The sequence below is a fragment of the Scyliorhinus torazame genome, chromosome 4 (assembly GCF_047496885.1).
Source record: "Scyliorhinus torazame isolate Kashiwa2021f chromosome 4, sScyTor2.1, whole genome shotgun sequence".
Taxonomy (NCBI): Eukaryota; Metazoa; Chordata; class Chondrichthyes; order Carcharhiniformes; family Scyliorhinidae; genus Scyliorhinus; species Scyliorhinus torazame.
Genome location: NC_092710.1, coordinates 99,549,536 through 99,572,666, shown reverse-complemented (window position 1 = coordinate 99,572,666; position 23,131 = coordinate 99,549,536). Strand labels below are relative to the sequence as shown.

Below are 23,131 nucleotides of genomic sequence, written 5' to 3'. Positions count from 1 at the left end.
TCCTGAACATCAGTGACCGCTCACTACTGAACATCAGCGACCGCTCACTCCTGAACTTCAGTGACCGCTCACTCCTGAACACCAGTGAACGCTCACTCCTGAACATCAGCGACCGCTCACTCCTGAACATCAGCGACCGCTCACTCCTGAACATCAGCGACCCAAACTACTGAACATCAGTGACCGCTCACTCCTGAACATCAGTGACTGCTCACTCCTGAACATCAGTGAACGCTCACTCCTGAACATCAGCACCGCTCACTCCTGAACATCAGCGACAGCTCACTCCTGAACATCAGCGACCGCTCACTCCTGAACATCAGCGACCGCTCACTCCTGAACATTAGCGATGGCTCACTCCTGAACATCAGTACCGCTCGCACCTGAACATCAGCGACCGCTCACTCCTGAACATCAGCGTCTGCTCACTCCAGGACATCAGCGACCGCTCACTCCTGAACATCAGCGTCCGCCCACTCCTGAACAACAGCGACCGCTCACTCCAGAACATCAGCGACGGCTCACTCCTGAACATCAGTGACCGCTCAATCCTGAATATCAGTGACCGCTCACTCCACAACATCAGCGACAGCTCACTCCACAATATCACCGACGGCTCACTCCTGAACATCAGTGACCGCTCACTCCTGAACATCAGTGACCGCTAACTCCTGAACATCAGTGACCGCTCACTCCTGAACATCAGCGACCACTCACTCCACAATATCACCGACGGCTCACTCCTGAACATCAGTGACCGCTCACTCCTGAACATCAGTGACCGCTAACTCCTGAACATCAGTGACCGCTCACTCCTGAACATCAGTGACCGCTCACTCCTGAACATCAGTGACCGCTCACTCCTGAACATCAAGGACCGCTCGCTCCTGAACATCAGTGATCGTTAACTCCTTAACATCAGCGACGGCTCACTCCTGAACATCAGCGACCGCTCAGTCCTGAACATCAGTGACCGCTCACTCCTGAACATCAGCAATGTCTCATTCATTAAGATCAGCGACCGCTCCCTCCTGAACATCAGCGACGGCTCACTCCTGAATATCAGCAACCACTCAGTCCTAAACATCAGTGACCACTCACTCCTGAACATCAGCGACTGATCGCTCCTGAACATCAGTGACGGCTCTCTCCTGAAAATCAGTGACCGCTAACTCCTGAACATCAGTGATCGCTCACTCCTGAACATCAGTGACCGCTAACGCCACAACATCAGCGACCGGTCACTCCTGAACAACAAGGACCGTTCACTCCAGAATAACAGCGACGGCTCACTCCTGAACAGCAGCGACCACCCACTCCTGAACATCAGCGGCAGCTCATTCCTGAAGATTAGCGACCCCTGACTCCTGAACATCAATGACCGCGCACTCCTGACCATCAGTGACCGCTCACTCCTGAACATCACTCCTGACCACTCACGCCTGAACATAAGTAACTGCTCACTCCTGAACATCAAGTATCGCTCGCTTCTGAACATTAGCGACCACTCACTGCTGAACATCAGTGACCGCTCACTCCTCAATATCAGCGACCGCTCACTGCTTAACATCAGCGACCGCTCACTCCAGAACATTAGCGACGGCTCACTCCTGAACATCAATGACCACTCGCACCTGAACATCAATCACCGCTCACTACAGAAGATCAGTGACCGCTCAGTCCTGAACATCAGTGACCGCTCACACCTGAACATCAGCAACCGCTCACTCCTGAACATCAGCAACCGCTCACTCCTGAACATCAGCGACCGCTCACTCCTGAACATCAGCGACCGCTCACTCCTGAACATCATTGACCGCTCACTCCTGAACATCAGCGACGGCTCACTCCTGAACATCAGCAACGTCTCATTCATTAACTTCAGTGACCGCTCACTGCTGACCATCAGCGACCGCTCAATCCTGAACATCAGCGGCCGCTCACTCCTGAACATCAGCGACCGCTCACTCCTGAACATCAGCGACCGCTCACTCCTGAACATCAGCGACCGCTCACTGCTGACCATCAGCGACCGCTCACTCATGAAAATCAGCGACCGCTCACTCCTGAAAATCAGTGACCGCTCACTCCTGAACATCAGCGACCGCTCACTCCTGAATATCAATGACCGCTCACTCCTGAACATCAGCAACCGCTCACTCCTGAACATCAGTGATCGCTCCTGAACATCGGCGACCACTCACTCCTGAACATCAGCGACCGCTCACTCCTGAAAATCAGTGACCGCTAACTCCTGAACATCAGTGATCGCTCCTGAACATCGGCGACCACTCACTCCTGAACATCAGCGACCGCTCACTCCTGAACATCAGCACCACTCACTCCTGAACATCAGCGACCACTCATTCCTGAACATCAGCAACCGCTCACTCCTGAACATCAGCACCACTCACTCCTGAACATCAGCGACCACTCATTCCTGAACATCAGCAACCGCTCACGAGTGCACATCAGCGACCCCTCACTCCTGAACATCAGCGTCCGCTCACTCCTGAACATCAGCGACAACTCACTCCTGAACATCAGCGACCGCTCACTCCTGAACATCAATGACCGCGCTCTCCTGACCATCAGTGACCGCTCACTTCTGAACATCACTCCTGAACATCACTCCTGAACACTCACTCCTGAACATAAGTAACTGCTCACTCCTGAACATCAAGGATCGCTCGCTCCTGAACATTAGCGACCACTCACTGCTGAACATAAGTGACTGCTCACTCCTGAACATCGGCGACCGCTCACTCCTCAATATCAGCAAACGCCCATTCCTGAACATCAGTGACCACTCACTCCTGAACATCAGTGACCGCTCACTCCTGAACTTCAGTGACCGCTCACTCCACAACATCAGCGACCGCTCACTGCTGAACATCAGCGACCGCTCACTCCACAACATCAGCGACCGCTCACTCCACAACATCAGCGACCGCTCACTCCACAACATCATTGACCGCTCATTACTGAACATCAGCACCGCTCAATCCTGAAGATCAATGACCTCTCACTTCTGAACATCAGTTACCGCTCACTCCAGAAAATCAGCGAAGGCTCACTCAAGAACATCAGCGACTGCACCCTCCTGAGCATCAGCGACCGCTCACTCCAGAACATCAGCGACGGCTCACTCCTGAACATCAGTGACCGCTCTCACCTTCACATCAGCGACCGCTCACCCCTGAACATCCGCGTCTGCTCACTCCAGAACATCAGCGACCACTCACTCCTGAACATCAGCGACCGCTCACTGCAGAACATCAGTGACCGCTCACTCCTGAACATCAGCGACCGCTCACTCCTGAACAACAGCGACAGCTCAATCCACAACATCAGCGACGGCTCACTCCTGAACATCAGTGACCGCTAACTCCTGAACATCAATGATCGCTAACTCCTGAACATCAGTGACCGCTCACTCCTGAACATCAATGACCGCTAACTCCTGAACATCAGTGACCGCTCACGCCACAACATCAGTGACCAATCACTCCTGAACATCAGTGACCGCTCACTCCTGAACTTCAAGGACCGCTCGCTCCTGAACATCAGTGATCGCTAACTCCTGAACATCAGTGACCGCTCACTCCACAACATCAGTGACCACTCACTCCTGAACAACAAGGACCGTTCACTCCTGAAAATCAGCGACCGCTCACTCCTGAACATCAATGACCGCTCACTCCTGAACATCAGCGACCGCTCACTCCTGAACATCAATGACCGCTCACTCCTGAACATCAATGACCGCTCACTCCTGAAAATCAGCGACCGCTCACTCCTGAATATCAATGACCGCTCACTCCTGAACATCAGCGACCGCTCACTCCTGAACATCAATGACCCTCACTCCTGAACATGAGTGACCACACACTCCTGGACATGAGTGACCACACACTCCTGAACATCAGCGACCGCTCACTCCTGAACATCAATGACCCTCACTCCTGAACATGAGTGACCGCTCCCTCCTGAACATCAGCGACGGCTCTCTCCTGAATATCAGCAACCACTCACTCCTGAACATCAGCAACCACTCACTCCTGAACATCAGCGACCACTCACTCCTGAACATCAGTGACCGCCCACTCCTGAAGATCAGTGACCGCTCACTCCTGAACATCAGCGACCGCTCTCTCCTGAACACCAGCGACCGCTCACTCCAGAACTTCAGCGACGGCTCACTCCTGAACATAAGCGACCGCTCACTCCTGAACATCAATGGCCGCTCACTCCTGAACATCAGTGACGGCTCACTCCTGAACATCAGCGACGGCTCACTCCAGAACATCAGCGACGGCTCGCTCCTGAACATCAGCGACCGCTCACTCCAGAACATCAGCGACGGCTCACTCCTGAAAATCAGCGACGGCTCACTCCTGAACATCGATGGCTGCTCACTCCTGAAAATCAGCGACCGCTCAACCCTGAACTTCAGCACCGCTCACTCCTGAACCTCAGCACCGCTCACTCCTGAACATTAGCAACCGCTCACTCCTGAAGATCAGCGTCCGCCACACCTGAACATCAGCGTCCGCTCACTCTTGAACATCAGCGACCGCTCGCTCTTGAACATCAGCGACTGCTCAGTCCTGAACATAAGTGACTGCTCACTACTGATCATCAGTGACCGCTCACTCCACAACATCAGCGACCGCTCACTCCTGAACATCAGCGACCGCTCACTCCTGAACATCAGCGATCGCTCACTCCTGAACAACAGCGACCGCTCACTCCTGAACATCAGCGACCGCTCACTCCTGAACTTTGGCACCGCTCGCTCTTGAACATCAGCGACCGCTCGCTCCTGAACATAAGTGACCGCTCACTGCTGAACATAAGTGACTGCTCACTCCTGAACATCGGCGACCGCTCACTCCTCAATATCAGCAAACGCCCATTCCTGAACATCAGTGACCACTCACTCCTGAACATCAGTGACCGCTCACTCCTGAACTTCAGTGACCGCTCACTCCACAACATCAGCGACCGCTCACTGCTGAACATCAGCGACCGCTCACTCCACAACATCAGCGACCGCTCACTCCACAACATCAGCGACCGCTCACTCCACAACATCATTGACCGCTCATTACTGAACATCAGCACCGCTCAATCCTGAAGATCAATGACCTCTCACTTCTGAACATCAGTTACCGCTCACTCCAGAAAATCAGCGAAGGCTCACTCAAGAACATCAGCGACTGCACCCTCCTGAGCATCAGCGACCGCTCACTCCAGAACATCAGCGACGGCTCACTCCTGAACATCAGTGACCGCTCTCACCTTCACATCAGCGACCGCTCACCCCTGAACATCCGCGTCTGCTCACTCCAGAACATCAGCGACCACTCACTCCTGAACATCAGCGACCGCTCACTGCAGAACATCAGTGACCGCTCACTCCTGAACATCAGCGACCGCTCACTCCTGAACAACAGCGACAGCTCAATCCACAACATCAGCGACGGCTCACTCCTGAACATCAGTGACCGCTAACTCCTGAACATCAATGATCGCTAACTCCTGAACATCAGTGACCGCTCACTCCTGAACATCAATGACCGCTAACTCCTGAACATCAGTGACCGCTCACGCCACAACATCAGTGACCAATCACTCCTGAACATCAGTGACCGCTCACTCCTGAACTTCAAGGACCGCTCGCTCCTGAACATCAGTGATCGCTAACTCCTGAACATCAGTGACCGCTCACTCCACAACATCAGTGACCACTCACTCCTGAACAACAAGGACCGTTCACTCCTGAAAATCAGCGACTGCTCACTCCTGAACATCAATGACCGCTCACTCCTGAACATCAGCGACCGCTCACTCCTGAACATCAATGACCGCTCACTCCTGAACATCAATGACCGCTCACTCCTGAAAATCAGCGACTGCTCACTCCTGAATATCAATGACCGCTCACTCCTGAACATCAGCGACCGCTCACTCCTGAACATCAATGACCCTCACTCCTGAACATGAGTGACCACACACTCCTGGACATGAGTGACCACACACTCCTGAACATCAGCGACCGCTCACTCCTGAACATCAATGACCCTCACTCCTGAACATGAGTGACCGCTCCCTCCTGAACATCAGCGACGGCTCTCTCCTGAATATCAGCAACCACTCACTCCTGAACATCAGCAACCACTCACTCCTGAACATCAGCGACCACTCACTCCTGAACATCAGTGACCGCCCACTCCTGAAGATCAGTGACCGCTCACTCCTGAACATCAGCGACCGCTCTCTCCTGAACACCAGCGACCGCTCACTCCAGAACTTCAGCGACGGCTCACTCCTGAAATAAGCGACCGCTCACTCCTGAACATCAATGGCCGCTCACTCCTGAACATCAGTGACGGCTCACTCCTGAACATCAGCGACGGCTCACTCCAGAACATCAGCGACGGCTCGCTCCTGAACATCAGCGACCGCTCACTCCAGAACATCAGCGACGGCTCACTCCTGAAAATCAGCGACGGCTCACTCCTGAACATCGATGGCTGCTCACTCCTGAAAATCAGCGACCGCTCAACCCTGAACTTCAGCACCGCTCACTCCTGAACCTCAGCACCGCTCACTCCTGAACATTAGCAACCGCTCACTCCTGAAGATCAGCGTCCGCCACACCTGAACATCAGCGTCCGCTCACTCTTGAACATCAGCGACCGCTCGCTCTTGAACATCAGCGACTGCTCAGTCCTGAACATAAGTGACTGCTCACTACTGATCATCAGTGACCGCTCACTCCACAACATCAGCGACCGCTCACTCCTGAACATCAGCGACCGCTCACTCCTGAACATCAGCGATCGCTCACTCCTGAACAACAGCGACCGCTCACTCCTGAACATCAGCGACCGCTCACTCCTGAACTTTGGCACCGCTCGCTCTTGAACATCAGCGACCGCTCGCTCCTGAACATAAGTGACCGTTCACTCCTGAACATCAGCGACCCCTCACTCCTGAACATCAGCGACCACTCACTCCTGAACATCAGCGACCACTCACTCCTGAACATCAGCAACCACTCACGCCTGAACATCAGCAACTGCTCACTCCTGAACATCAGCAACCGCTCACTCCTTAACATCAGTGACTGCTCACTGCTCAATATCAGCGAACGCTCATTCCTGAACATCAGTGACCGCTCACTCCTGAACATCAGTGACCGCTCACTCCTGAACATCAGTGACCGCTCACTCCTGAACATCAGCGACCGCTCACTCCACAACATCAGCAACCGCTCATTACTGAACATCAGCGACTGCTCACTGCTCAATATCAGCGAACGCACATTCCTGAAGATCAATGACCACTCACTCCTGAACATCAGTTACCGCTCACTCCAGAAAATCAGCGACGGCTCACTCCTGAACATCAGCTAAGGCTCACTCAAGAACGTCAGCGACCGCTCCCTCCTGAACATCAGTGACCGCTCACTCCACAACATCAGCGATCGCTCACTCCACAACATCAGCGACCGCTCACTCCACAACATCAGCGACCGCTCACTCGTGAACATCAGCGACCACTCACTCCTGAACATCAGTGACCGCTCACTCCTGAACATCAGTGACCGCTCACTCCTGAACATCAGCGACCGCTCACTCCTGAACATCAGCGACGGCTCACTCCAGAACATCAGCGACGGCTCGCTCCTGAAAATCAGCGACCGCTCACTCCAGAACATCAGCGACGGCTCACTCCTGAAAATCAGCGACGGCTAAATCCTGAACATCAGCGACGGCTCGCTCCTGAACATCAGCGACCGCTCACTCCAGAACATCAGCGACGGCTCACTCCTGAACATCAGCGACCGCTCAACCCTGAACTTCAGCACCGCTCACTCCTGAACCTCAGCACCGCTCACTCCTGAACATTAGCAACCGCTCACTCCTGAAGATCAGCGTCCGCCACACCTGAACATCAGCGTCCGCTCACTCTTGAACATCAGCGACCGCTCGCTCCTGAACATCAGCGACCGCTCACTCCTGAACTTCAGCACCGCTCGCTCTTGAACATCAGCGACCGCTCGCTCCTGAACATAAGTGACCGCTCACTCCTGAACATCAGCGACCCCTCACTCCTGAACATCAGCGACCACTCACTCCTTAACATCAGCGACCACTCACTCCTGAACATCAGCAACCGCTCACTCCTGAACATCAGCAACCGCTCATTACTGAATATCAGCACCGCTCATTCCTGAAGATCAATGACCACTCACTCCTGAACATCAGTTACCGCTCACTCCAGAAAATCAGCGACGGCTCACTCCTGAACATCAGCGAAGGCTCACTCAAGAACGTCAGCGACCGCTCCCTCCTGAACATCAGTGACCGCTCACTCCACAACATCAGCGATCGCTCACTCCACAACATCAGCGACCGCTCACTCCACAACATCAGCGACCGCTCACTCGTGAACATCAGCGACCACTCACTCCTGAACATCAGTGACAGCTCACTCCTGAACATCAGCGACCGCTCTCTCCTGAACACCAGCGACCGCTCACTCCAGAACTTCAGCGACGGCTCACTCATGAACATAAGCGACCGCTCACTCCTGAACATCAATGGCCGCTCACTCCTGAACATCAGTGACGGCTCACTCCTGAACATCAGCGACGGCTCACTCCAGAACATCAGCGACGGCTCGCTCCTGAACATCAGCGACCGCTCACTCCAGAACATCAGCGACTGCTCACTCCTGAAAATCAGCGACGGCTCAATCCTGAACATCAGCACCGCTCACTCCTGAACCTCAGCACCGCTCACTCCTGAACATTAGCAACCGCTCACTCCTGAAGATCAGCGTCCGCCACACCTGAACATCAGCGTCCGCTCACTCTTGAACATCAGCGACCGCTCGCTCCTGAACATCAGCGACTGCTCAGTCCTGAACATCAGTGACCGCTCACTCCACAACATCAGTGACCGCTCACTCCACAACATCAGCGACCGCTCACTCCTGAACATCAGCGACCGCTCACTCCTGAACATCAGCGATCGCTCACTCCTGAACATCAGCGACCGCTCACTCCTGAACTTCAGCACCGCTCGCTCTTGAACATCAGCGACCGCTCGCTCCTGAACATAAGTGACCGCTCACTCCTGAACATCAGCGACCGCTCACTCCTGAACATCAGCGACCGCTCACTCCTGAACATCAGCGACCGCTCACTCCTGAACATCAGCGATCGCTCACTCCTGAACATCAGCGACCGCTCACTCCTGAACTTCAGCACCGCTCGCTCTTGAACATCAGAGACCGCTCGCTCCTGAACATCAGCGACCGCTCAATCCTGAACATCAGCGACCGCTCACTCCTCAATATCAGCGAACGCTCACTCCACAACATCAGCGACTGCTCACTGCTGAACATCAGCGACCGCTCACTGCTGATCATCAGCGACCGCTCACTCCTGAACATCAGCGACCACTCACTCCTGAACATCAGCACCGCTCAATCCTGAAGATCAATGACCTCTCACTCAAGAACATCAGCGACCGCTCCCTCCTAAAAATCAGTGACCGCTCACTCCTGAACATCATTGACCGCTCACTCCTGAACATCATTGACCGCTCACTCCTGAACATCAGCGACCGCTCACTCCTGAACATCAGCGACCGCTCACTCCTGAACATCAGTGACCCCTCACTCCTGAATATCAGCGACGGCTCACTCCTGAACATCAGTGACCGTTCACTCCTGAACATCAGCGTCCGCTCACTCCTGAACATCAGTGATCGCTCACTCCTGAACATCAGCGACCGCTCACTCCTGAACTTCAGCACCGCTCACTCCTGAACATTAGCAACCGCTCACTCCTGAACATCAGCGTCCGCTCAGACCTGAACATCAGCGCCCGCTCACTCCTGAACATAAGCGACCGCTCACACCTGAACTTCAGCACCGCTCACTCTTGAACATCAGCGACCGCTCACTCCAAACATCAGCAACAGCTCACACCTGAACATCAGCGACCGCTCACTCCTGAACCTCAATGACCGCTCACTCCTGAACATAAGTGACCGCTCACTCCTTAACATCAGCACCGCTCACTCCTGAACATTCGCGACCGCTCTCTCCTGAACATCAGCGACCTCTCACTCCTGAACATCAGGGACCGCTCACTCCTGAACATCAGGGACCGCTCACTCCTGAACATCAGCGACAGCTCACTCCTGAACATCAGGGACCGCTCACTCCTGAACATCAGGGACCGCTCAGTCCTGAACATCAGCGACCCCTCACTCCTGAACCTCAGCACCGCTCACTCCTGAACATTAGCAACCGCTCACTCCTGAAGATCAGCGTCCGCCACACCTGAACATCAGCGTCCGCTCACTCTTGAACATCAGCGACCGCTCGCTCCTGAACATCAGCGACTGCTCAGTCCTGAACATCAGTGACCGCTCACTCCACAACATCAGTGACCGCTCACTCCACAACATCAGCGACCGCTCACTCCTGAACATCAGCGACCGCTCACTCCTGAACATCAGCGATCGCTCACTCCTGAACATCAGCGACCGCTCACTCCTGAACTTCAGCACCGCTCGCTCTTGAACATCAACGACCGCTCGCTCCTGAACATAAGTGACCGCTCACTCCTGAACATCAGCGACCGCTCACTCCTGAACATCAGCGACCGCTCACTCCTGAACATCAGCGACCGCTCACTCCTGAACATCAGCGATCGCTCACTCCTGAACATCAGCGACCGCTCACTCCTGAACTTCAGCACCGCTCGCTCTTGAACATCAGAGACCGCTCGCTCCTGAACATCAGCGACCGCTCAATCCTGAACATCAGCGACCGCTCACTCCTCAATATCAGCGAACGCTCACTCCACAACATCAGCGACTGCTCACTGCTGAACATCAGCGACCGCTCACTGCTGATCATCAGCGACCGCTCACTCCTGAACATCAGCGACCACTCACTCCTGAACATCAGCACCGCTCAATCCTGAAGATCAATGACCTCTCACTCAAGAACATCAGCGACCGCTCCCTCCTAAAAATCAGTGACCGCTCACTCCTGAACATCATTGACCGCTCACTCCTGAACATCATTGACCGCTCACTCCTGAACATCAGCGACCGCTCACTCCTGAACATCAGCGACCGCTCACTCCTGAACATCAGTGACCCCTCACTCCTGAATATCAGCGACGGCTCACTCCTGAACATCAGTGACCGTTCACTCCTGAACATCAGCGTCCGCTCACTCCTGAACATCAGTGATCGCTCACTCCTGAACATCAGCGACCGCTCACTCCTGAACTTCAGCACCGCTCACTCCTGAACATTAGCAACCGCTCACTCCTGAACATCAGCGTCCGCTCAGACCTGAACATCAGCGCCCGCTCACTCCTGAACATAAGCGACCGCTCACACCTGAACTTCAGCACCGCTCACTCTTGAACATCAGCGACCGCTCACTCCAAACATCAGCAACAGCTCACACCTGAACATCAGCGACCGCTCACTCCTGAACCTCAATGACCGCTCACTCCTGAACATAAGTGACCGCTCACTCCTTAACATCAGCACCGCTCACTCCTGAACATTCGCGACCGCTCTCTCCTGAACATCAGCGACCTCTCACTCCTGAACATCAGGGACCGCTCACTCCTGAACATCAGGGACCGCTCACTCCTGAACATCAGCGACAGCTCACTCCTGAACATCAGGGACCGCTCACTCCTGAACATCAGGGACCGCTCAGTCCTGAACATCAGCGACCCCTCACTCCTGAACATCAGGGACCGCTCACTCCTGAACATCAGGGACCGCTCAATCCTGAACATCAGCGACAGCTCACTCCTGAACATCAGCGACAGCTCACTCCTGAACATCAGCGGCCGCTCATTCCTGAACATTAGCGACCGCTCACTCCTGAACATCAATGACCGCGCACTCCTGACCATCAGTGACCGCTCACTCCTGAACATCACTCCTGAACACTCACTCCTGAACAGAAGTGAACTGAATACTCCTGACAACTCACTCCTGAACATAAGTAACTGCTCACTCCTAAACATCAAGGATCGCTTGCTCCTGAACATTAGCGACAGCTCACTCCTGAACATCAGCGACGGCTCACTCCTGAACATCAGCGACTGCTCACTCCTAAACATCAATGACCCCTCACTCCTGAACATCAGCGACCCCTCACTCCTGAACATCAGCGACCGCTCGCTCCTGAACATCAGCGACCGCTCACTCCTGAACATCAGTGATCGCTCACTGGTGAACACTGACGATCATTGCTGAATCCTGATGATCACTACAGAACACCAGAGGTCGCTTCTGAACATCAGTGATCATTGCGGAACATCAGAGATCGCTTCTGAATGTCCAGGATCACTCCTGAACATCAGTGCCCGCATTTGAACATCAGAGATCGCTCCTTAACATCAGAGATCGCTCCTTAACATCAGCGATTGCTCCTTAACATCAGCGACCACTTCTGAACATCAGCGACCGCTCCTTAACATCAGCGACCGCTTCCGAACATCAGCGACCGCTCTTGAACATCAGCGACCGCTCTTGAACATCAGCGACCGCTCTTGAACATCAGCGACCGCTCTTGAACATCAGCGACCGCTCCGTAACATCAGCGACAGCTCCTTCACATCAGCGACCGCTCAATCCACAACATCAGCGACGGCTCACTCCTTAATATCAGTGACCGCTCGCACCTGAACATCAATCACCGCTCACTCCTGAACATCAGCGACCCCTCACTCCTGAACATCAGCGACCGCTCGCTCCTGAACATCAGCGACCGCTCACTCCTGAACATCAGCGACCGCTCACTCCTGAACATCAGCGACCGCTCACTCCTAAACATCAGGGACCGCTCACTCCTAAACATCAGCGACCGCTCACTCCTAAACATCAATGACCCCTCACTCCTGAACATCTTCGACCGCTCACTCCCTGAACATCAGCGACCGCTCGCTCCTGAACATCAGCGACCGCTCATTCCTGAACATTAGCGACCACTCACTCCTGAACTTCAGTGATCGCTCACTGGTGAACACTGACGATCATTGCTGAATGCTGATGATCACTCCAGAACACCAGAGGTCGCTTCTGAACATCAGTGATCATTGCTGAACATCAGTGATCGCTTCTGAATGTGCAGGATTACTCCTGAACCCTAACAATTGATCCTGAACATCAGCGGTCACTCCTGAACATCAGAGATCGCTCCTTAACATCAGCGACCGTTCCTGAACATCAGAGATCGCTCCTGAACACCAGCGATTGCTCCTTAACATCAGCGACCCCTTCCGAACATCAGCGACCGTTCCTTAACATCAGCGACCGCTCTTTAACATCAGCGACCGCTCCTGCACGTCAGCGACTGCTCCTGAATGTCAGCGACTGCTCCTGAATGTCAGCGACAGTTCCTGAACATCAGCTAATGTTCCTGATCATCAAACACCATTCCTGAACATCAGCAACTGCTCCTGAACATCAGCGACCGCTCCTGAACATCAGCGACCGCTCCTGAACATCAGCAACAGCTCCTGAACATCAGCGACCGCTCCTGAACATCAACGACCGTTCCTGATCAGAGGTCACTCCTGAACATCAGAGATCGCCACGGAACATCAGCGGCCGCACCTGAACATCAGCGACAGCTCCCAACATCAGAGATCACCACAGAACATCAGCGGCCGCACCTGAACATCAGCGACCGCTCCTGAACATCAGCAACAGCTCCTGAACATCAGCGACCACTCCTCAACATCAGAGATCGCCACGGAACATCAGCGGCCGCTCCTGAACATCAGCGACCGCTGCTCAACATCAGCGACAGCTCCTCAACATCAGCGACCGCTCCTCAACATCAGCGATCGCTCCTCAACATCAGCGACCGCTCCTCACCATCAGCGACCGCTCCTCAACATCAGCGACAGCTCCTCAACATCAGCGACAGCTCCTCAACATCAGCGACAGCTCCTCACCATCAGCGATCGCTCCTCAACATCAGCGACCGCTCCTCAACATCAGCGACCGATCCTGAACATCAGCGACCGATCCTCAACATCAGCGACAGCTCCTCACCATCAGCGACCGCTCCTCACCATCAGCGACCGCTCCTCAACATCAGCGACCGATCCTGAACATCAGCGACCGCTCCTCAACATCAGCGACCGATCCTGAACATCAGCGACCGCTCCTCAACATCAGCGACCGCTCCTTAACATCAGCGACAGCTCCTCAACATCAGCGACCGATCCTGAACATCAGCGACCGCTCCTCAACATCAGCGACCGCTGCTCAACATCAGCGACCGATCCTGAACATCAGCGACCGCTCCTTAACATCAGCGACCGCTCCTCAACATCAGCGACCGCTCCTCAACATCAGCGACCGCTCCTCAACATCAGCGACCGCTGCTCAACATCAGCGATCGCTCCTTAACATCAGCGACCGCTGCTCAACATCAGCGACCGATCCTGAACATCAGCGACCGCTCCTCAACATCAGCGACCGCTCCTCAACATCAGCGACCGCTCCTTAACATCAGCGACCGCTGCTCAACATCAGCGACCGATCCTGAACATCAGCGACCGCTCCTCAACATCAGCGACAGCTCCTCAACATCAGCGACCGCTCCTTAACATCAGCGACCGCTGCTCAACATCAGCGACCGCTCCTGAACATCAGCGACCGCTCCTCAACATCAGCGTCAGCTCCTCAACATCAGCGACCGCTCTTCAACATCAGCGACCGCTCCTCAACATCAGCGACCGCTCTTCAACATCAGCGACCGATCCTCAACATCAGCGACCGATCCTCAACATCAGCGACCGCTCCTCAACATCAGCGACCGCTCCTCAACATCAGCGACCGCTCCTCAACATCAGCGTCAGCTCCTCAACATCAGCGTCAGCTCCTCAACATCAGCGACCGCTCTTCAACATCAGCGACCGCTCCTCAACATCAGCGACCGCTCTTCAACATCAGCGACCGCTCCTCAACATCAGCGACCGCTCCTCAACATCAGCGACCGATCCTCAACATCAGCGACCGCTCCTTAACATCAGCGACCGCTGCTCAACATCAGCGACCGATCCTGAACATCAGCGATCGCTCCTGGACATCAGCGACCGCTCCTCAACATCAGCGACCGCTCCTCAACATCAGCGACCGCTCCTCAACATCAGCGACCGATCCTGAACATCAGCGATCGCTCCTGGACATCAGCGACCGCTCCTCAACATCAGCGACCGCTCCTGAACATCAGCGACCGCTCCTCAACATCAGCGACCGCTTCTCAACATCAGCGACCGCTCCTTAACATCAGCGACCGCTCCTGAACATCAGCGACCGATCCTCAACATCAGCGACCGCTTCTCAACATCAGCGACCGCTCCTTAACATCAGCGACCGCTCCTTAACATCAGCGACCGCTCCTGAACATCAGCGACCGCTCCTCAACATCAGCGACCGCTTCTCAACATCAGCGACCGCTCCTTAACATCAGCGACCGCTCCTGAACATCAGCGACCGCTCCTCAACATCAGCGACCGCTTCTCAACATCAGCGACCGCTCCTTAACATCAGCGACCGCTCCTGAACATCAGCGACCGATCCTCAACATCAGCGACCGCTGCTCAACATCAGCAACCGCTCCTCAACATCAGCGACCGCTCCTCAACATCAGCGACCGCTCCTCAACATCAGCAACAGCTCCTGAACATCAGCGACCGCTCCTCAACATCAGAGATCGCCACGGAACATCAGCGACCGCTCCTCAACATCAGCGACCGCTCCTGAACATCAGCGACCGCTCCTCAACATCAGCGACCGCTGCTCAACATCAGCGACCGATCCTGAACATCAGCGACCGATCCTCAACATCAGCGACCGCTCCTCAACATCAGCGACCGATCCTGAACATCAGCGACCGCTCCTCAACATCAGCGACCGCTCCTGAACATCAGCGACCGATCCTGAACATCAGCGACCGCTCCTCAACATCAGCGACCGCTCCTCAACATCAGCGACCGCTCCTGAACATCAGCGACCGCTCCTCAACATCAGCGACCGCTCCTTAACATCAGCGACCGCTCCTGAACATCAGCGACCGCTCCTCAACATCAGCGACCGCTTCTCAACATTAGCGACCGCTCCTGAACATCAGCGACCGCTGCTCAACATCAGCGACCGATCCTGAACATCAGCGACCGATCCTCAACATCAGCGACCGCTCCTCAACATCAGCGACCGATCCTGAACATCAGCGACCGCTCCTCAACATCAGCGACCGCTCCTGAACATCAGCGACCGATCCTGAACATCAGCGACCGCTCCTCAACATCAGCGACCGCTCCTGAACATCAGCGACCGCTCCTCAACATCAGCGACCGATCCTGAACATCAGCGACCGCTCCTCAACATCAGCGACCGCTCCTGAACATCAGCGACCGCTCCTCAACATCAGCGACCGCTCCTTAACATCAGCGACCGCTCCTCAACATCAGCGACCGATCCTGAACATCAGCGACCGATCCTCAACATCAGCGACCGCTGCTCAACATCAGCGACCGATCCTGAACATCAGCGACCGCTCCTCAACATCAGCGACCGCTCCTGAACATCAGCGACCGATCCTGAACATCAGCGACCGCTCCTTAACATCAGCGACCGCTCCTCAACATCAGCGACCGCTCCTCAACATCAGCGACCGATCCTGAACATCAGCGACCGCTCCTTAACATCAGCGACCGCTGCTCAACATCAGCGACCGCTCCTGAACATCAGCGACCGATCCTGAACATCAGCGACCGCTCCTTAACATCAGCGACAGCTCCTCAACATCAGCGACCGATCCTGAACATCAGCGACCGCTCCTCAACATCAGCGACCGCTGCTCAACATCAGCGACCGATCCTGAACATCAGCGACCGCTCCTCAACATCAGCGACAGCTCCTCAACATCAGCGACCGCTCCTCAACATCAGCGACCGCTCCTCAACATCAGCGACCGCTGCCGAACATCAGCAACAGCTCCTGAACATCAGCGACCGCTCCTCAACATCAGAGATCGCCACGGAACATCAGCGGCCGCTCCTCAACATCAGAGATCGCCACGGAACATCAGCGGCCGCTCCTCAACATCAGCGACCGATCCTGAACATCAGCGACCGATCCTGAACATCAGCGGCCGCTCCTCAACATCAGCGACCGATCCTGAACATCAGCGACCGATCCTGAACATCAGCGACCGCTCCTCAACATCAGCGACCGATCCTGAACATCAGCGACCGATCCTCAACATCAGCGACCGCTCCTCAACATCAGCGACCGCTCCTGAATATCAGCGACCGATCCTCAACATCAGCGACCGATCCTGAACATCAGCGACCGGTCCTCAACATCAGCGACCGATCCTGAACATCAGCGACCGATCCTGAACATCAGCGACCGCTCCTCAACATCAGCGACCGATCCTCAACATCAGCGACCGCTCCTCAACATCAGCGACCGCTCCTGAATATCAGCGACCGCTCCTCAACATCAGCGACCGATCCTCAACATCAGCGACCGCTCCTCAACATCAGCGACCGCTCCTGAATATCAGCGACAGCTCCTCAACATCAGCGACCGCTGCTCAACATCAGCGACCGATCCTCAACATCAGCGACCGCTCCTCAACATCAGCGACCGCTCCTGAACATCAGCGACCGATCCTGAACATCAGCGATCGCTCCTGAACATCAGCGATCGCTCCTGATCATCAGCAATCGCTCCTGAACATCAGAGATCACTCCTGAACATCAGAGATCGCTCCTGAACACCAGAGATCGCTCCTGAACACCAGAGATCGCTCCTGAACACCAGAGATCGCTCCTGAACATCAGCGATCGCTCCTGAACATCAGCGATCGCTCCTGAACATCAGCGATCGCTCCTGAACATCAGCGATCGCTCCTGAACATCAGCGATCGCTCCTGAACATCAGCGACCCTTCCTGAACATCAGCGACCGCTCCTGAACATCAGCAATCGCTCCTGAACATCAGAGATCGCTCCTGAATATCAGCGAACGCTCCTGAACATCAGCGAACGCTCCTGAACATCAGCGAACGCTCCTGAACATCAGAGATCGCTCCTGGACATCAGAGATCGCTCCTGACCATCAGGGACCATTCCGGAACATCAAAGATCGCTCTTGAACATCAGCGATCGGCCCATGAATGTCAGCGACCGCTCCTGAACATCAATGATCACTCTTGAATATCTATGATTGCTCATGAACACTTCCAATGGTGGCTTCTGGAAACTAACAATAGCTTTTGAACACTAATAATTGCTTCCTAACCCTGATGATCACTTCAACAAATTTACCAAAGCCCACTTCATCACTTTAATAATGACTGAAGTAATCAAGAGTGATCAAAAGGCATCAGAATGATTTTAAAAGTTGGCATTTGAGCACTTTTAATGGCAAATGATATCTGTTGTGCCAGAAAAACCTGTTCCAAATGGCATATGTGACTGAATGTTTTGAAGTGCATTTAAGTGAAATTACTGAAGTGAATTTGAACGCAAAGCTATGTTAAAATCTTTTGCTGGAGAAGCACCTGTGAACTGGACATATAGATATCAACCATATCACCAGAACCTTGAGCACGCACAGCTCCACTAAACCTTCACCAACTGGGTTACACATACCTCGACTAGACCCTCAAGAATCTTAGCATATTCTACTTTTCCAGGTGGTTAAAAATTTTGAAAAATATAGCTCCAAAGAAGGACCTTGGCACAGCTGCCTACTTTAGACCATCGACCACATACCACATACAAAGAACAAAAGAACAAAGAATAATACAGCACAGGAACAGGCCCTTCGGCCCTCCAAGCCTGCGCCGAACACGTGTCCTATCTAGACCAGCCGCCTGTATCCTTCTGTTCCCATCTGTTCATGTGCCTATCCAGATAAGTCTTAAAGGTCGCTAACATATCTGCCTCAACCACCTCACTTGAGAGTGCATTCCAGGTCACCACCACCGTGTGTAAAAAAACTTCCCCCCACATCTCCACTGACCGTTTCCCCCCCCCTCACCTTGAACCTGTGCTCCCTTGTAATTGTCATTTCTGCCTGGGGAAAAAGCCATCAACTGTTCACCCTATCTATACCCCTAATAATTTTATAAACTTCTGTCAGGTCGCCCCTCAGCCTCCGTCTCGCTAGGGAGAACAATCCCAGTTTATTCAATCTCTCCTCATAGCTAATACCATCCATACCAGGCAACATCCTGGTAAACCTTTGATCCTGAACATCAGTGCCCGCACCTGAACATCAGAGTTCGCTCCTTAACATCAGCGACCGTTCCTGAACATCAGAGATCGCTCCTGAACACCAGCGATTGCTCCTTAACATCAGCGACCCCTTCCGAACATCAGCAACCGTTCCTTAACATCAGCGACCGCTCTTTAACATCAGCGACCGCTCCTGCACGTCAGCGACTGCTCCTGAATGTCAGCGACCGTTCCTGAACATCAACTCATGTTCCTGATCATCAAACACCATTCCTGAACATCAGCAACTGCTCCTGAACATCAGCGACCGCTCCTGAACATCAGCAACAGCTCCTGAACATCAGCGACCGCTCCTGAACATCAGCGACCGCTCCTGAACATCAGCGACCGCTCCTCAACATCAGCGACCGCTCCTCAACATCAGCGACCGCTCCTCAACATCAGCAACAGCTCCTCAACATCAGCAACAGCTCCTCAACATCAGCAACTGCTCCTGAACATCAGCAACCGCTGCTCAACATCAGCGACCGCTCCTCAACATCAGCGACCGCTCCTCAACATCAGCGACCGCTCCTCAACATCAGCGACCGCTCCTGAACATCAGCGACCGCTCCTCAACATCAGCGACCGCTCCTCAACATCAGCGACCGCTCCTCAACATCAGCGACCGCTGCTCAACATCAGCGACCGCTCCTCAACATCAGCGACCGCTCCTCAACATCAGCGACCGCTCCTCAACATCAGCGACCGCTCCTCAACATCAGCGACCGCTCCTCAACATCAGCGACCGCTCCCGAACGTCAGCGACCGCTCCCGAACGTCAGAGATCACTCCCGAACGTCAGCGACCGCTCCTGAACATCAGAGACCGCTCCTGAACATCAGCGACCATTCCTGAACATCAGCGACCGCTCCTGAACATCAGAGATCGCTCCTGAACATCAGATCGCTCCTGGACATCAGCGACCGCTCCTGAACATCAGCGATCACTCCTGAACATCAGCGATCGCTCCTGAACATCAGCGATCGCTCCTGGACATCAGCGACCATTCCTCAACATCAGCGACCGCTCCTGAACATCTGAGATCGCTCGTGAACATCTGAGATCGCTCCTGAACATCAGCGACCATTCCTCAACATCAGCGACCGCTCCTGAACATCAGGGGCTGAACTGTTCACCCTATCTATACCCCTAATAATTTTATAAACTTCTGTCAGGTCGCCCCTCAGCCTCCGTCTCGCTAGGGAGAACAATCCCAGTTTATTCAATCTCTCCTCATAGCTAATACCATCCATACCAGGCAACATCCTGGTAAACCTTTTCTGTACTCTCTCAAAAGCCTTCTGGTAGTGCGGTGACCAGAATTGGACACAATATTCATGGGTACATAGATCTGACAGACCACTCGGGATAAGCGCACACACAGTTCCATACCTCTTCAGACACTGCTGCTCGTCAAAAACAATATTGTTGAGCACACCTCGTTGAATCATCAGGGACCTGGCATCTCTACTGAATCATCTTCCAGATGGGGACATTAACTTTTAACACATTATTAAGAACACACCCAACTAGTTGGGAATGTGAACCCATACAAGTCCAATAAACGACTGGGAACACCTTTATTCAAACTTGGTCCTGTACATTTCTAATAGACCTCCGGGAACACCTCACTGAAAATGTGACGGCACGCACCTCCACGAGGGCACTCTGGTTGCATGAGTTAATTTGACTTGCCTATAGCACTATTTTATTTCTATTTCTGCTGATTGTTGGCAATAGTGGCCTGCCACTGATAGCTCAGCGGGAGCTTATCTGGAGAATAATTCAGCTCAACAGTTTGCTGGAGTTAGCGCAACATGAATTGCGCTATACATTGCAGCATATGCCGACAGTCAATTCAATTCAACCATTCACATTAATTCATTCCTCTTATACTCTATAATCTCAGCGACGCCTCCGAGCTGGATTGCCCAGGGATGAGAGAGTAGAATGCAAGCACTTTTCTCCATAGTTATCTTAAGTTGTTCCTCACGGCAGTCCTACTAAAACAACAATTTTTTAAAAACTTAGAGTACCCAAATCTTTTTTTTTAACCAATTAAGGGGCAATTTAGCATGGCCAATTCACCTACCCTGCACATCTTTTTGGGTTGTGGGGGTGAAACCCACGCAGACACCAGGAGAATGTGCAAACTCCACACGGACAGTGACTCGACGCCAGGATTGAACCTGGTCTTCTGCTCTGTCCACTAACACAACAATGACTTGTATTTGTGTGTAAACTGTTCTGCACACAAGGTGGCCCCCCCATTTCCCAGCCGAGAACAGCATAAAAAAGTTACGTCACATAGATAAAATCTTACCAAGGATCCCCAAATCATCCCAAGCTCTCCACAAAGCTGATTTTGGTGTTCCACTGTCTGTTTTAGAGGCAGAGGTTAGGAGGGAATGATGATGGAACTGAGAGGATGAGGACAGGAGACCGGGAGGCGGGGAAAGAAAAATGGGAGAGCGGGAGGCTGGGATTGGAGAACAGGAGACAAGCGACCTGACAAGAGGAGAATGAAGTGTGGGGAGCAGGAGAGCAGGAGGCTGGATGACTCAGAAAGCACTGGAGTTCTCAGAACAAGGACGGAATGAGACCAGGACGGGATGAGCACATTCTTCACAGTTAACAGCAGAACAATAGACCACAGTAATGTGCATATAAGATACCCTCATTCATATTCAACCACCAAGCATGGACCTAAATTTCTAGTCTTACATGAGGCTTTACAATATGAATACTATACTGTTAGGAGCAGGTCGTTAATATTAGGTTGTGTGCTTTCCAAAGTGACAGTTCTCTTCTGCTGTGCAAAAGGTTTCAGACAGAAGAAGAATTCTTCACTGAGTGTTTCGACTTCATTAGGTAGGGAGAAAATGCCGACTTGCAGCCAATTCAGGGTGTTCCGTCTTAAGTTATGTACAAGTCCTACAGGATGTGTTAGAATTTATGCTCGGTGGGGCGAAGGGGGAAACATTCAGTTCAGACAGGGGTGCATGGGATCAGATTTCTCTCTCACAGCTCACCCAATTTCCTTTCTTGGGGGCCAGCAGCACGGTTCAATTCCGGTACCAGCCTCCCCGAACAGGCGCCGGAATGTGGCGACTAGGGGCTTTTCACAGTAACTTCATTGAAGCCTACTTGTGACAATAAGCGATTATTAAATCGAACATCAGCCAATCGGTTGCCTCCATTCGGACGCCCCCTGCCAAACCCGAACGTTATTCCCAATGTAGCCATGAAACATGATGTCATAATAAACCCATTCATTCTTACCTGATCGGCACGCAATGTCCACGTCTTTTTCGAAGTCTGTCTATTTAGAATAAAACAGCAAAAAATCAGTTAAAACAGACAGTGTGGCAACAGAAAAAAGAAAAGTGGTGATTCGTGTTTTGAAAAAAAAGCAGCTGAAGTAAACCAGCTTTTCTCAACTGGCAACAAACAAAATGAAATAAAACAAGACAAGAAACAGAAAATGCTGGAGAAACATAGCAAGCCTGGCAACATCTGTGGAGAGAGAAACCGAATTAATGTTTCGAGTCGAACACGACTCCTCTTTGGAACTTGATGAAGAGCCATAGCAGAGTAGAAACACTCCGTTTCTCTCTCCACAGATGCTGCTAGACCTGCTGAGTTTTCCCAGCATTTTCTGTTATATTTCAGATCAGCAGTTTCTTCCTTTCGTTATGAACAAAATGAATTTTTGTTGTATCAGAACATTTAAATGCAAATGTCGCCACAGTCC

General features: G+C 53.2%; 1 protein-coding gene across 3 annotated transcripts in view; it reads right to left on the bottom strand.

Moving 5' to 3' along the window:
• The window catches only part of LOC140410353 (adhesion G protein-coupled receptor B3-like), a 267,880-nt gene that overhangs the window by 199,322 nt on the left and 45,427 nt on the right, over positions 1–23,131 (bottom strand). For all 3 annotated transcript variants that reach the window (XM_072498369.1, XM_072498370.1, XM_072498371.1), the window contains one exon: positions 22,660–22,699. In XM_072498369.1, the coding sequence (XP_072354470.1) occupies positions 22,660–22,699 (40 nt within the window). The remainder of the gene's footprint in view (positions 1–22,659; positions 22,700–23,131) is intronic.